Source organism: Chlamydotis macqueenii, chromosome 6 (genome assembly GCF_036417535.1).
Source record: "Chlamydotis macqueenii isolate bChlMac1 chromosome 6, bChlMac1.mat, whole genome shotgun sequence".
NCBI lineage: Eukaryota > Metazoa > Chordata > Aves > Otidiformes > Otididae > Chlamydotis > Chlamydotis macqueenii.
Genome location: NC_141561.1, coordinates 21,590,208 through 21,606,742, shown reverse-complemented (window position 1 = coordinate 21,606,742; position 16,535 = coordinate 21,590,208). Strand labels below are relative to the sequence as shown.

Below are 16,535 nucleotides of genomic sequence, written 5' to 3'. Positions count from 1 at the left end.
CGCCGCTGCTTGGCGCTGCTCTGCCGCCCCGCCCGGGGGAGGGAGGAGGGCGCCTCACGGCCGGGCCGGGCCGGGCCTCCCGTCTCCGCCTAAAGGAGCGGTCGGCGCCAGCCAGCAACTCCCCGGGGCGGGGCTGGGCGGAACGCTGTGCCGTGTCGGTCTAACAGTCGCGGCACGCTGCCCGCCGCTCCTCCCTTCTCCCCGGCTGCTGTCCGCGCCCCAGGTAACGCCGTTCTCCTTCTCGGGGCCGGGGCGCGCCCGTGGGCACTGCTCGCCGCGGCCGCCTTTGTTCCCCCTGGGGGGGCGGGGGGAAGAACGAGCCCCGACTTCCCGGGACAGCCGGGCTGCCAGTGAGGATCCGTCTCTCTCTCTTTCGGCAGACATTGCCGCTTCCTAGAGAGGCGGGCGCTGAGCGCAGGGCCGGCCCGCGGCGGAGAAGGGCCCACCATGGACCGCGAGGGGCCGGAGGCCGCCCGCCTGGAGGCTGAGCGGGAGCGCGGTCGCTACGCGGGCCGCCAGGCCACAGCCCAGGGGCAGCTGGCGCAGTGAGTCCGGCGGGGCCCGCCCGCGGCGGGGAGGCCTTCAGGAACGGCGTGGGGCGTGGGGTTTGGGTTAAAAATCTTCCTGTGGGTGGGGTGGCGCGCCGGGCAGGCCGGAGGGGAGGGGGGGGTTGTGTGGGGATAGCCCTGCTGAGGCGACCCAGCCCTGGCCGCGGCGGGAGCTGCAGGACTCATTTCTTTTGAACCATGGCGTCTGATCCTCCTCGCTCTGCGGTCAGGCTGAAAATCTGTCACCTCTCCTCACCCTCCTTTTCCTCCGTGACTCTGCTCTCCACTTTCAGAAACATCTCTTGTTGCTAGTGGCTACGTCTGTCCTAATAAATTCAACAAGACAGTCTATATTCTGGCACTGAGAACAAATGGCTTGTCTCCCTGAGGCAGAACTCTTTATCATTGCCACTCCGTCAGCCCAGAATCATTCACACATCCAGCTAGCACAGGCTGATGACTGTGGCCATGTCACATGTGCCATGGCACTGTTCAGAAAACAGCTAGCTGGCAAAGCCCCGACTTGTACAGAGAGTGGGCTAACAATTGAACAGGCTCATCCAATTCAATTTAAAACTCTAATCCATATGCTGGTCATGTTTGATTTGCTAGCATAGGCTTAACCAGCACCCATGCACTAGGACTGAGCTTAGGCCAAAGGATTTGCAGCTACATTTTAAAAAATGTTATTCTATTTTTTCTCTCTGACATTCTATTTCAAAATATCAGGGCTTTTTTTACTGTTAAAATACCTGTAAATATGCAGAATCCGCATTTGTTCATTACTTCATGCAGTCCCTAGCCCATTTATTCAACTCCTTTTTCCAACTCAGAATAAGGGAGCACAAGCATCAGGCAGATCTGGCCAAGCTACAGGACAAAAGAGAAGGAGAACAAATACAGAGATTGAACCAATTGTACCAACTGGAAATTCAGAGAGGAAAAGAAAAGGAACAGGAGGAAAAAGTTGAACGCCGGAGGCTGCATCATGTAAGTAACAGGAGAGTAGACTGTTCAAAATGCTTGTTTCACCCTGGCTGCCTGGAGTGGAACAATAGCATTCGTATCTCTAAATGGGCCTTTTGGCAACAGAAGGTTTGCTGACAGCTTCAGTGGCATTGGATCATACGCCTGCCCTGCCAGTTGCAGGTCATGTCTGTCTTCTCTGCTTTTGAGAAAGGCCTCTTGGAAGTTGTGATGTGGCACCTGAGCTTTGACTGGTCTACAATGGAAAAAGTCTGCTATAGACAGCAAGGAGATCGTCCTTGACTTCAGAAGCGGATTTAGGTTCCATGTACCTGCTCTGGTTTAAGCCCATTTTTGTTTGTTAGGAAGAGGGAATAGCCTGAGTCTGAGCATGATAATATCTTTTTAACTTGACTTTCCTTTTGTGATTGGAGAGGTTTAGAAAATTAGTCAAGATCTACTTGCTACTGTTTCCCTCTCTGTGCCTGCTTGAGCAGGGAGACTGAAGTGGAGATACTGTGATGATTCATTGGCACATGAGAGAGTAAGAGGAGAGAATTCCCACTGAAACCTTACTTGCCTTTTCCCCCATCACCTCACTTATACAAATTTTACCCTATTTGACCCCAACCTTGTATATACAATCAAAGCTATATATAGTCATAGCTGCCATTTCTGCATGATTCCAAAATGCCTTGTGCCTTACATTTTTAATGGTTCTACAGATTTACTGTTTGAGCCCTTCAGAGTCTGTGCTGTGTGAATGATACACAGGATGGGTGCAGTATAGTTGGAGCCAGTGCGGAAATAGAGGAATTAGTATAACTTACAGATGCTGTACTTGGGGCTGCAACCACATACTCATTTTACTTTTGTGGTAGTTTGTGGCAAGTAGGTCATGAGAATTCTCTTCTATCTCTGGGTTTCTATCTTCTATAGCTTCTCCACTGATACAACCAAAGAACTCTTCTTCTAGGCTAGGCCTGAAGACTTTGCTAGATTTGTTTTTTTTTTTTTTTTCAGTTCACATTTCCAAAATCTCATTCTACATAAAAATAAAAGTACTTTTCTATTTAAACAGGAGTATGTAGCTGAACAGAAAATAATTAAAGCTAAAGAGAAACAAAAAGAAGATGAAGATGATGATCGGATTAAGGCTTATATTAAAGAAAAAGAAATGATGGCTGATCTGACAAGAGAAAAAGATGCAGAGACTAATAGGTGGGTCTAGGGCTACAGTTTTCAGTGTTAAGATTCAAACTTGCAATTTAATTATGTGGCAAATTTACTCTAAATTTTTATATCAGCAGAATCAGAACTTTATGATGCAAGCAATTTTTCTGTGATTAAAACTTGAAAAAGAAGTAGGAAGTCCAGAAGAAATGCCTACCAGTAGTAATTGGTGCTGTTGAGGGTGGAAGTGGGATTACTGGCTTTGTTAGGAGCAACGCCTCAAGTAATCTGAGCAAACATCCAGGTATCTTACAGTAGCTCATGTTCTCCCGCAGGTTAATGCAGGAGCATACGGACAAAGCTTTTGAACAACTAACTGCACAGATAAATGAGGCATGTAAGATTGAAGATGATCGCACTGCTGAAGTTGCTGCAAAGGTAGAAGATGAATACCAAATGAGAAACAAAGAGAAAGAAGCAAGAAAAAAGGCAGCCATTGAATCTATTGCTGAACACAGAGCCACTGTGGTAAGAAATGTAGCCTGTTCTTACTCCTCTTTCTGTCAAATATTTGTACTTCTGAATACCTTTTAGAAACACCATAGGTTCTAGCGCAGCCATCTTGAGTGAGACGCACATGCAAGTTCTCACTTAGCAGCTGCCTCTTATATTTACCATCTATAGTTTCATAACTAACTCTAAGAAAGGTACAAGTGGTACATGTGATGATCCTCTCTCACAAAATTAGTTGAAACGCTCTATAATTGTTGGTGACTTGTGCAAATGTTTTCCAGACTGTACACTGCTTACTCCAACCAAGGAGTGTGGCACAGACCACAGCTGGTGGCTCTGGTGCCACACATCAGCATGTTTCATCAGGTCTGCTGACATCTTTCCTGGGGTCCTCTCTCCCTCTCCCACTTCGTGTTGGGTGCACATCTGCCAGGGCTGCTGAAAACCCTGGGCTTGGACACTGGCCAGCCACAATGACCGTGCTTATCAGTGCTGAAAGATATGACTTCCAAACTAGCAGGGTATCTCTTTGGTTAACTTTTTTGTGTATATTTTGTAAAATTCAGATGGAGATGAAAGTGGAAAAGGAAAGAGAGGAAAAAGCAGAGGGTGAAAAAGAACGTAATATGTTAATGGAAAAGAACCGCATCTACCTGGAAATGGAAAAAAACAAGAAACAAAGACAACGTGACGCAAATTTGGAAGTACAGAAAATTCAGATCCAGCAAATGGTAAACAGAAGAGCTGTACCCTGTCAACCCCTTCAGAAAGAAAAACACATCTAAACCCATAGTACTAGATCTCCTGGGTGGGAGAGAAAGAGGTAGCTTGCTGTGGGTGTGATGCGTGCATTTTATTTGCTTTTTTACCTATGTGCACCAGAGGTGCTGATGTTGGGAACCAGCCTCCTCTCAGAGAAGTGGAACAGAGGCCTCTTCCAGGCTGCCTTGGCCTATGCTGGTCAGGGAGGGTTACCTGGGAGGGCTGGTAATAAGAAAGAGATCAATGACAGATCACCTCCTGTCCTGTGTCATTATGCCATTTTTTGAACCATGCCATTACTGCTCTCATATCTTCTGGGCAGATCACCAAAGAGCAGCAGCAGGGGCAAGAAGTGGAAAGGGATGAGATTTGACAAGTATCAACTAACATCCCTTGTCTTCATCAGGCTGAAAAGCAGGCAAAAAAACAGCAGGAAAAGCAAGCAGACTTGGATTATGATGCTCGATTTCATAAGGATCAAGCATTTCAGCGATAGACAGTGAGTAACTAAATCAGTGCCATTACTGGATGTAATTTTTATTCTCCTCCTTCCAAGGGGGGAACAAGATGTGGGCTTCTTAAACTAGCACCATTGCAAGAGTGTATACTTATGCAGTATTAAAATAAATAAATAAATAAAATTGGGGGAGGCAGGGAAGCATGGTTGATGTAACAACATCCATGTTCCTCCTGCCAGATGTACACAAGCCCCCAACTTGCTCAGGGACTGAGCAAACGCTTGGCATTGTGTAGGAGTGTTACAGCTTGCGTGCCCCTCAAAGAACTCTCCTCAGAGCCAGCACAGACCCAGGTATCGTCTTGGTTGGTCAGTCCTGCTGTGATCTGGGCTGCTGCGCAGTTTTTGGACAGCAGGACGTGGATGGGTGAGCTGACTGACTCTTTGTACCCACATCAGTTAGTGTGGCCAATAAGAGGCTTGTTTGTGGAGTAAGGACGTTGCTGCTGAGAACTTTACACCCACGATGCCTGTGTTTTAGAGGTTTTACCCAGAATAGCTCTTGCCTGGTGTCAGGGCTGAATGCCTATCGCTGGTTGGAGCACAGTTTGTGATCCAAAAGGCTCCAGTTTGTGATCACTCTACTGTGAACCAAAGCACAGTAAGGAGGAACAATGAAGACACTTGTTTTAAAAAACTCACTTCTGACATAAACTAAAATGCTACCATTGCTGCACTTCCAACTAAAGTGACACAGAGTTCTCTTCAATTATCTTGGAGTAATTGATTTTGGATTTTTTTTTTTAATAGACATGGCAATTAACTTGTGAAATTGTCTCTAAATCATTTTTTCTTAGTTGACTAATTAAAAATTTATTTCCCTTCTCTCTGAGCCAGTACTCCTTTTACTACCTCAAGCTTTTTTCAGCAAGCAGATAAAATGGACACTTATAATAAAGCCTTTTGATCGCAGAAGGTAGAGCCTTGAAAAGAAGCATTGACTACAGCAGAAGTGCTGCTGAAATCTGCAGAGCTTGATAATGCTCCAGATGCATCCCTAAGTGCATATTTGCACATGCTCACTGCCATGCAATGGGTGAGTTAAATGGCTTTTAGTCTGCCTCCACAGCAGCAAGCAGCAAGGTGGATTGCAGCGTCATTTCCTACTCAGCTTCAATAAACACCCTCTTCTGCAGAGGATGTATGTGCATTTGAAGTATACAGCCTGCTTCCATGGGGCTTATACCCCTTTGAACATCTACAGAAATATCAAACTCAAGTACCAGAAAACAATTCTTCCTTTCAGTACATCTAGAGTGAAGTAGGAATCCTGTGTAATTTTGAAGTGCATTGGCTAAATATGGATTTAGTTACTGAAATTAATCATTTAAAAAAATCCAGCATGAATGACAATGTCCCTTTATTCCATTGACTTTGAGATGATAGAAAGGTTAGGGTTGGAAGGGACCTTTAAAGGCCATCTGGTCCAACCCCCCTTGCAAGGAGCAGGGACATCCCCAACTAGATCAGGTTGCTCAGAGCCCCGTCCAGCCTGGCCTTCAATGTTTCCAGAGATGAGGCCTCCACCACTTCTATGGGCAACCTGTGCCTGTGTTCCACCACCCTCACTGTAAAAAAATTTTTCCTACTATCTAATCTGAATCTACCTCCCTCTATTTTAAAACCATTACCCCTTGTCTTATTGCAGCAGGCCCTGTTGAAGAATCATAGAATGGTTAGAGTTGGAAGGGACCTTCAAAGGTCATCTAGTCCAACCCCCTTGCAAGAAGCAGGGACATCCCCAACTAGATCAGGTTGCTCAGAGCCTCATCCAGCCTGGCCTTGAACGTTTCCAGGGACGGGGCATCTACCACCTCTCTGGGCAACCTGTGCCAGTGTTCTACAACTCACACGGTAAAAAATGTTTTCCTAATATCCAATCTAAATCTGCCTCCCTCTATTTTAAAACCATTACCCCTCATTCTATCACAACAGGCCCTACTGAACAGTCTCTCCCCATCTTTCTTGTAGGCCCCCTTTAGGTACTGGAAGACCGCTGTAAGGTCTCCCCGGAGCCTCCTCTTCTCCAGGCTGAACAGCCCCAACTCTCTCAGCCTGTCCTCATAGGAAAGGTGCTCCAGCCCTCTTATCTTCGTGGCCCTCCTCTGGACCTTCTCCAGCTGGTCCATGTCCTTCTGATCATCTTGATGGCCCTCCTCTGGACTCACTCCAACAGGTCCACATCCTTCTTATGCTGGGGGCTTCAGAGCTGGATGCAGTACTGCAGGTGGGGTCTCATGAGAGCAGAGGAGAGGGGGCAGAATCACCTCGAGATGCACGTGCTTTGTGTGCTTGCTTTAAATGACTAACCCTAGTTAGTAGTCCTCTATAAAACTAGTCAAAAAACCCATCAAGTGTTTTAAGAACATGGAATACTTGAGGTTTTCAGTGATAAAGCATTTTGGTAACATTTCATTGTCTTTTATAGTTGTCCTACATGAAAAGCAAGAATGGAAAGCTGCTTGTGGAAATAATACAGATGACTAAAATCAGTTTGATGTTTATGATATGTTGAAGAAAACAGGAAGAAAAAACTGAGGCTTAGAGAATAGCTCCTTGTAGCAGTAGAAGCAAATGAAAGCTATTTAACAGCCCGAGATGAGAAATGAACAGAGAAAGCTGAGCTCGTTCATTCTGACACTGAGGAGACTAAGGAGTGATCTGATTAACAGCCTACAGCTGCTTGAAGCGTAGTTACACATACAGCAGAGCCAAACTCTCAGCAGTCAGGTGATTGATAAAACACATTGCGACATGGGACATCCAGCTGACTAGTCAGGAAGACCTGCTTCACCAGGAGCACACTGTAATGACACTGGAGCAGAATGGCCAGAGAGGGTCGAATCACTGCCTGTGAAGGCTTTAAAGATGTCCCATGTAAGGCAGGAGGTTGGTCTTGCTGACCACCAGAGGTCCTTTTCAGCAACCCTTTAAAGATGGCCACAAAATACAGGGAGATCAACTGTGGTTGATAAGAAGGGAAGTTGCTGACCTAATCTAATGCCTACTGTCACTTACTTGTATTATTAGCTGAAGTTTTAATTAACAGCTAACAAATCAGAATATGCTTTGAGAAATAATTTGACTAGTAAACTTTAATTACTGTTTTTGCTCAACAAAGCACCCTCTCGGATGGTGTGCTGCTTCAGGAGGTTGTAGCAGATGAGAAACATAATAGGTATTGGCCTTATTAGAATGCCAAGACCTTAGAAATGCAAGGCAACCCTCACAGGACCTGAAACAGAGCCTTTAAATCAAACTGCTTTTTTTTCCAAACCCATCACACAGCTCTGGAAGTAGAGCAGCAACTTAAGTTTCAACATGTGGGACTTCAGGGTCTAAAATGGTGTTCTCCCAGCAGGCACGCAACTGGTACCTGCATGGCTACAGTACCCACGTAAGACAGTACCGTCATCGTGGATCTAATACAACTCCTACCTAGGAAATGGAAGAGATGCTTTCTAAAATGTCTCTGTTGTGGTTTAACCCTCATCACCACACAGTTTCTCGCTCCCCCTCCCTCTCCCCAGCAGGATGGAGGAGAGAATTAGGAAGAAAGGAAAACTCATGGGTTGAGATGAAGACAGTTTACTAGAACAGCAAAAGAAAATTACAGTAATAACAGAATAAAGGATACTAAAATATACAAAATTAACAATGTGCTATTTTGCACCACCTGATGTCTCAGTGACCGATACAGCCCATCCCAAGCAGCGATCATGGCAATGAAACCAAGCAGCAAGCAAAGGAACAAGAGGGAGAGGGGGAAGAGAGAGATGCCCCCCCGCTCCAGGCAACTACCACTTACATACTGAGCATGATGTTTATGGTGTGGAATACTCTCTTTGGCCAGTTTGGGTCAACTGTTCTGTCTGTATTCCTCCCAGCTTCCTGCATCTGCACATTAGTGAGACCTGGGAAGCTGGACAGTGTCCTTGGTCTCATTAGCAACAACTCATAACATCAGTATTTTTATCAAGATTCCTCACATAGGAAATCCAAAACACACTGGCTCCTTACTGAAACCAGGATAGGCACATATCCTAAGGGAATTTGAGTTAACTCACTGTGTAGCTCTTCACTGTTAGGTAGTGTTCCCAGTTGGAGTTATTAGTTCTGTTCAAGTTTTTAACATTACAGTCTTTGCTACTGATCAAAGAAAGTGCTACTTTGCTACTTTGAGGAAGTGTGAAGAGGACACCTACCTGGAAATAAACTACCCATGAACAGAACAGTTAGACTATTAAGGATGGACTTTTTTATGTCCCAGTACAGACTGGCTGTATGGTCCTGAAAAAGAAAAGAAAAACTTTTTCAAAGCTCATGTTACATCAAATAATTTGTTCTGTTTCAATAGCTAAATTCTTTCAGATGCCTGTTACTAACTTGTGCCTTTCTGGTGTCTCCTGAATGGAAGAATGCTGTAACTAGTCCATAATCTTAATCGTTGTTCTAGCAGTGCATCCTTGAGAGAAGGAAAATTCCCTACTTATAAATAGCTCTCAAAAAAAAAAAAAAAAACAAACCTCAAACAATCCCAACAGAAAAAAATCTCTGAATTTCTGAAGGCAAAGACTTCAGAGGGAGTTGAAGTGAAGGCCAGAGGTGTGACAAGACTACATGAGATGTCTTCTTTGGAATAATCTTGAATAAATTCAACTTAAAATAAATGAAGTTGTGGTATAGGGTTTGTTAAACTTGTAATGTGTGTAGTCATTCCCTTTACACTCCTGCACTGTCACCACTGCAGTCTGAGCTGCTTTTTGTTTTGGTGTATCATGGCCTTTGGCACTAAGAACTAGATACCCCAGTGGATAGGTGAATGATTCAACCTGCCCTCTCTTATCTGTTAAGCCAATCTCTAGAAAGTAGTCTTAAAGCACGTCTTGCATAAACCTCTGTGGCACTTGCTTTCTGTGGGTTTCCTCATCTCCCAATATATTATTCAGAGAAATGCACAATTCTGTTAGGTGCTGAAGTGCTTCAACCTCAGAAATGCAGGTCCAATAAAATTTAAGATCACATCTCTGTTAACATCATACTAACTGCCCCCCTCAAATGAGTAGCATCTGGTCCAACTCCTTTTCTATGTAAAGGAGAAAGGTTAGAAAGCAGCAACGTGTACTGGAAGAAGTAAGGAACGGTTACTGAGCAGATCACAGGCAGGATCAAAGGTATGAGACTACGAAGACCTAGGAAGTACAAATGCAGGAACTGATATAGCAGCATAGTGGACAAGGCAGAAATTGGACTATCTTTGGCAAAGCTCACTATTACGTTTCTGCTACAGGACAAGTATTTCTGCATTAGTTTCATTTACAGCCTATCAGTGCATATACCATTAATTGTACAGTAGTTAGTATTATACAATAAGACAAACTGTTTTGTTTCTTTTTCAGAAATGCATCTGACAACTACAGAAGCATCTACCAAGGAATAAGCAGCTAGCCACTGTCTCCTTACCAGTTACATGTGCCTGCAAAACCTATCAGTGCCCAACAGGTGAAGCTAACTCTGAAGCAAGTTGCAAGGCATGGTATTTGCCAAAACCTGCCTATCCTCAACTTCAGCACAAAGAACAAGTACCATAGCTACAGCCATAGCTTGCAACTGTACCTGTAACTACTATAGTTCTATTATGCAACAAAGCAGTATATTCATTTTCTAGGAAGTCAAGAGGTAACAGCCAAAGGTAAACTATTAATTAATCTGTACTGTACTCCTCAAGTATTGCTGGGCCTCCAGGCTTAATTCAAACCTTATGTTTTGGCTTAAAAAAATCTTACTGAGCAAGTAATAAAATTGAGTAAGCTGTTTAAAAACATCTACCTGTAGCAATATCAGTGTTGAGTGAACCTTTTATTTGTGACAGTTTTCTACTTACTTTTACTTTGGAGAATGCAACGGAAGATAGGAATACTATCTTGAGAAAGTTGTGGCACCGAGTGAGTCTTTAATCCTTTATAGGAAAGAGATGTCTGCAGCAAGACTGTGTATCTAGCATTCAGGTTTCTAAACTGACTGTAGGGAATGGGAAAAGCACTTTCCTGCTTTCTCCCAAGCGCTCTGTTGCCAGCACAGCCAGGTTGCAAGGCTGGGATACTGGTGTAAGTAACTTGATCATAACTTGCTCTTTCACTCAGTTCTAAACTGGCTGTAAGCTGTCCTACCACTACATTTAAATTCACATCACAGAATCATAGAAAGGTTTGGGTTGGAAGGGACCTTTAAAGGTCATCTAGTCCAACCCCCCTGCAAGGAGCAAGGACATCTCCAACCAGATCAGGTTGCTCAGAGCCCCGTCCAACCTGGCCCAGAATGTTTCCAGGGATGGGGCATCTACCACCTCTCTGGGCAACCTGTGCCTGTGTTCCACCACCCTCACTGTAAAAAAATTTTTCCTAACATTAATCTGAATCTACCTGCCTCTATTTTAAAGCCATTACCCCTCATCTTATCGCAACAGGTCCTGCTGAAGAGATTCTCCCCATCTTTCCTATATCAAACAGGTAGTTCTTCTGTAACTAGTGAAAACTATTCCACTTCACACACACACACAAAAGACTGTTGTATTTGTGCAAATACAAGATTGAAGGTTGCAACTAGCAAAAAAAAATAGTGATAAGACGTTAGATCGATCAGCTTAATTACACAGCTGCATTTTTATATGTTACAGTATCTAAATAGCGAATAGACTGTCATTTGTCATTCTGTAGTAGAAACTCTAAATTCCATCTATAATTCAACACTACCATCCAATTTAGCACGGATTAAAAATCTGACTATTCACATCTTCAGTAAAAATGTATAGGTCTCGGTTTAACTGAAGAGGTAGTGTTCCAACATCAAATCACCATACCTTGTAAGTCTGTACAAACAGTACTACCGCTTCAAAACACTGGAGATTTGACACTCACAAGCACATTTACACACACAGGTTGCACCATACGACTTAGAATTGAATATTACTCTAAATACAGAGGGCCCTAAATAATACTGCAAGAAGCACACAGACATGTGGAATACACTAACAAATACGCAAAAAAGCATTTATTTCTGAGAAGTACTTTAATACACAACTTGTACATTTCATATCAAGAATGCATTCTCTCAGCTGACAACTGGATCATCTTCCCCGTCAGGAACTATAAATTACAGAATGTCCAAGAGACTGAGGTTTCCAAATACTTTGCTAAATACTACAGGGACAATACTGCCCGTATAATTAACCACAACTCTTTAGCTGATGAAGGAAGCCAGTTATCAGCTAGTTCCTCTTACCACTGATCATAAACTAATAGGCCTAAGTTCTTCCCAATCCTTCCAACCATTCTTTTCATTAGCAGTTATGGCTAAACCCACACACTGACTACTTTTTATATACGGTTATAGGGATGTGTACAGGATATACAGAAGTGTCTAACTTCCTGCCAAAACCAGCAAGTTTCCTTAAGTGTTTTGAATGCTGAAAAAATTCAATGCAAACTCAGGGTGCTGCACTAGACTAGTTCAGCTCAGTCCTTTTAATGTCAGTGTTAGAACTTTTATGAATGCGAAGTTAAAACTAATCATATGCATATTTAGCAGTCTAAGATCTGTCCTGTGGACTTACTCTTGTTAACTGCCTATTAGTTTCATTTGAGCAATGACTTTATTATTAAGGAAGGACACTAATTTAATTATTTAACGGCATGTACCTTTAAGTAGTTTTACTATCTAAACTCACCACTTTTTAATATTTTATTACTGCTATTCCTTTTGTGAAATTTCACACTAAAATTAGAAAACTTATTTCAGTATGATATATTTTTTTTAAAGCAGGTGACTATTACTTTTTGCTTTTATACAACACAAGTTTTGTTTGAACAGTGTTCCTAACAACGTGAATTGTTCAAGGGAAAGAAATAAGAATTATACTAAGAGCACATATGCAACAAAATGGAAAGCTGAAGTTTTATGCTAGGCAACTGCAGAATTATACCAAATTCAAATTTTGCAAAATGCATAGTTCACAGACTTTTTGATACTAATTTTCTTGAATAATTTACTTAAATACTGCATTAGGAAAATTACTATTTTCAGCAAAAGAAGGAAAGTGCAAGTAACAGCTCTTTACATTTCTGCCACATTGACTCTAGATGTGTGAACATTAATTTTGTCACTGGTATCCTCCAGATTAAGGTGACAAAAAAATTTTAACTCATGGCTGCTGCTGAAATAATACTGCCTTTTCTCAAAACTGTTCTTGATGTATTGGAGAGATAGCATATATATAGATGATTCAAAAGATAAGTCTTTAATAAAGCAAAGTATGTGTATATCTAGGTTTTCTATTATAAGTAAAGTCCTAAAAGCAGGGATATACATTTTTGTCAATCAGACAAACAATGAGTCTACTATGCCCCTAGAAAGTGTGTCCAAAAATACTTTATTGCTTCAGTAAATGAACGATAAATCAACAGTTCCAGGAAAGGCAGATAAAGGACTACTTATTTTATGTTTACATTAATCTAAAATCCACTTGTCAGACTGATGCTATTAAACATTGTTAGAAGATCACTGCAAATTCTTCAGAGCATCTGACAAAGACCACTGCAAGAAAAGTCCATAGTGTGGGATTTCAAATAGCAGGTGAGACGTTTCAGGTTAAAGTTTTGACAACTGGATTGAACAAATGGTTAAAATGCAACATAGCCTTTTTTCTTTTTTTTTTTCCCCCTTGAGGAAAAAACCAAAAACCAACCCAACCCAAAAAGCAATAACTCAAACACTATGGCTGTCAAAGAATTAGCAGGCAGCAACACATCTTTTACAGGCAATACTGTCTACACAACCTTACACTATGTTCACCCACACTCAGTAAGAATTTGTGCTTTGAGTTGATGGTAGTAGTCAGAAAATCCAACATCAAATAACAGTCTCTCTCATAAACTTTGGAAAGCTACTGCCAATACTAAATTCAGCATTCCATGTATACATAGGCTATACAGTATTAATAAAATGTCAGTATCTATTGTCAATACAACAGAGAATGCATGTCTAACCTTTGGAAATTATTTCAAGCTTGTACATACACTTACACATATGCTTATGAAGTTAGTCTAATACTCCCTGCCCTCATTTTACCTTGAGTCTTGAGTTTCACAGATTCTCTGGAGTAAGGTCAGTTCTGGGGTACTGGCAGAAAAAGCTGTCCTCTAAATGTACTGTTTCCCTATTCACAAGGAAAGACCATGAGCAGTGTTTTGATTACGTCTGGTACACATTAAGTATTGCTTTCAAGTATGCTTCTAGTTTAGTTCTCTAAGCCAAAAGCCAATGACCTGTGACACAGCTGCCTAAGATGGCACTGAGCTACACTATGACCACAGCACAAGACAGTTACTGGGAGGCTGGGAATAGGCAAGCTCTGCCATTGAGGGAAGAAACAGTTCCAGGACAGCAAGAGCAGTAGTCAGTGCCTCACAAGGCAGCAAGGCCTCACTGGTACTTGGAGACGTCTTGCTGTCCATGGATCTATGCTTCAGTCCCACAGAATTTTTATCAGCATTCTCAATTGCCAGTTTGATAAAGAAAAGCACAACTCTGGCAAATTCTCCCTCTTCCCAGACTGCAATTGTTGTATTTCTGTTGAAACAAAGTGATTGGTGCTGAAACAATTTACCATCAAGTACCATACAGGCAAAGCATGCACTTATGAAGAGATAGATGTATCCTACCATGTGCAATTAAAAGTAACCAACTTTTTACAAAGTACATTAAAAACAAGAAAATTAGCTTTGTGCCACCAACTCATCTGAGTTTTAACGTGCTGTGAAAGAATGAGAGCTTAATTTGTACAAATAGTTTTCTGAACTGTAACAAAAAAAAAAAAATCCGTAGCAAAGGGTATACAAGTGCATCTTTTGAAATAACTGGTTACTCTCAACTGCAAACTACAATTGGATTAATCTCATTTTGAGATTTTAAATTAAAGATCTGGTAACTTTTTTTTAACAATTCCTATGGATTTCCTTATTGCCGACTGCTTGCATTTTTCCCCCCCATCTTCCACAGCAATTAATACAGTCACGGGTTTTTTTGTTTGTTTGTTTGCAGGCTTTTATGAGCCTCAGTGCTATTGGCAAGAACATTCTCAGTAGTACAAACATACTACTTCAGCAATAATTTGCTTGTGCGTCAGCTCCATAAAAAATAATGAAAGAACATTGCAGACAGTTTGCAATGAGACTCTGAAGCACATGGCATGCATAGCACGGTATAAATGCACCGAGGAAGCCTTTGTCCAAGCTGCCATACAATTATCTTAAGCCCATCTTCCTAGTTTTTTCTTACTACAGTCTCCCAAAATAGAACTGCAACTTCTCCAAAGCCATACAGAGTTCAAGAGTGGCTTCACACAAGACAGGTCCACTGTGATACAGGTCTTCAGTTCACTCCTACAAGCTCTTAAGCAACAGCTATATCATCCACTCACATGTGGGCTTGGAAAAGTTTTACACATTCTGCATAAAATAACCACTGCAATGCAAAATTCATACTAAAACATAAAGAAAAAAAAGTTAATAGCAAAGCAGCTCCACAGCAGCTCCACTAACTATTCTGCTACAAAGTAAACACTACACAGTTCCAGTTTTCTGCTCTTAAAAGGCTTATGTTGTTCACAATCCTCTATCTTCTTTTGCTTTCAAGACATAACTGTTTTCCTTTAGAATAACAGCTGTCTGGATCACAATATCAAGCCAAGTTTCAGTAATTCTGCTAATCTGCTGTAGACACACCCTGATCACAAAATGGGTTATATATTCAAAAATGCTGACAAACTAGTAACAAAGACAGTAAAAACAAGTCATGTCATACAAAGATCTGCCAAAAAAATCAACTATTAAAACACCGTTTCATTTTGACACAGCTTTACATTAATGCTTGTCACTTCTCTTCAGGAATTTCAAGATCTGCCAGCCTTTGGTGTGAATAATTCAAAGGACTGAGAGAAGTGTTGGGGTTTGTACCAAATCTATCCTCCTCTCCGCCCACTGCATTCAGTTACCACATACCGGCTGCTCTCTGGTGATCACACGTATGTGGGCACTCCTGCAGCAACACAAGCCAACCTCCTCCTCTCTCACATGAAGGTGTGGTGGTGAGAAGAAACAGGGGTGGGTCCTAGAGGCAGGAGAGGAAAGCAGAAAAGGGAGGGAACTGGTTTGCAGAAGACACACATAGTAGAGAAAGAGGAGGACTTCACAGTAGTCTTTAGAATGAAGGGATGCAGGAGGGAAAGCAAATTTTTGTTTTAAAGAAATTAAGAACCTGTCTTAAAACATTACTTGAAATTCTGCTTCAACTACCCCAAAAGCCAGTATTTGAGAACTGTAATAGTCTTCTCATAGACTGCTAAGAAGCAGCAAGAAAGATTTTCTGGTTCCTTATTCCGACACCTACTGTGAATTCTGGTAATCTGTTTCATCTCTGTGCATCCATTAATTAGCAAGTAAGGCAGCGTAGTCTGAAGCATCCAAGCTGAATTTTCTGCAGTAGACAAACATGAAAGCGTGGAACAGAAAAAGGAGGTTACAGGTAAAAAAAATTACACTGATGAGCACTTAAAAAAAATTTTAGGATAAAGAAGTAACTCCCAAAGACAGATTACTGCCTTACAGCATGCATGAATTCTGCTGGCAGTGACAGAAGAACAAACAGTGAAGATCTACTTAAATTAATTCACTTTGTGATTACAAAAAAAAACAAAAAACAAACCAACATAATTTTCCTCTATAAATTTAATTTCCTTAGGATTTATACCTACTGAAATACAGATGGAGCACTAGAGTGATGGACACCTTGCAACATTCTCCTAGCTTTAAGATGACACATAGTATACTTGCAGCTTTCTTCTTGAAAACATGAAACAAGCTTCTTCACAGGCAGCCATTGTTCGTACTAAACTAAGTTCATCAGGTAAAAAAATAAATGCGGCAAAGTTACCTTTCTAGCTGCCAACACAAAAGAAGGATACATAAACCAATGAAATATTTAAAACACAGCACACTGTA

At 41.9% G+C, this 16,535-nt stretch overlaps 1 protein-coding gene across 1 annotated transcript; it reads left to right on the top strand.

Moving 5' to 3' along the window:
- Positions 1-68: 68 nt before the first annotated feature.
- Positions 69-4,489, top strand: LOC147600202 (cilia- and flagella- associated protein 210-like). The gene is made up of 7 exons (XM_086751564.1): positions 69-223; positions 381-545; positions 1,382-1,538; positions 2,596-2,735; positions 3,023-3,215; positions 3,767-3,931; positions 4,369-4,489. Exons 2-7 carry the CDS (start codon positions 448-450, stop codon positions 4,456-4,458), a joined length of 843 nt encoding a protein of 280 aa, XP_086607690.1. The 5' UTR covers positions 69-223; positions 381-447; the 3' UTR covers positions 4,459-4,489.
- Positions 4,490-16,535: the final 12,046 nt, after the last annotated feature.

Bases quoted from the DNA above. Each gene is read 5' to 3' on its own strand.
- LOC147600202 (XM_086751564.1), top strand. From the start codon at position 448: ATGGACCGCGAGGGGCCGGAGGCCGCCCGCCTGGAGGCTGAGCGGGAG. The intron at 2,736-3,022 runs GTGGGTCTAGGG...GTTCTCCCGCAG, and splicing joins AAAGATGCAGAGACTAATAG to GTTAATGCAGGAGCATACGG. The intron at 3,932-4,368 runs GTAAACAGAAGA...TGTCTTCATCAG, and splicing joins AAATTCAGATCCAGCAAATG to GCTGAAAAGCAGGCAAAAAA.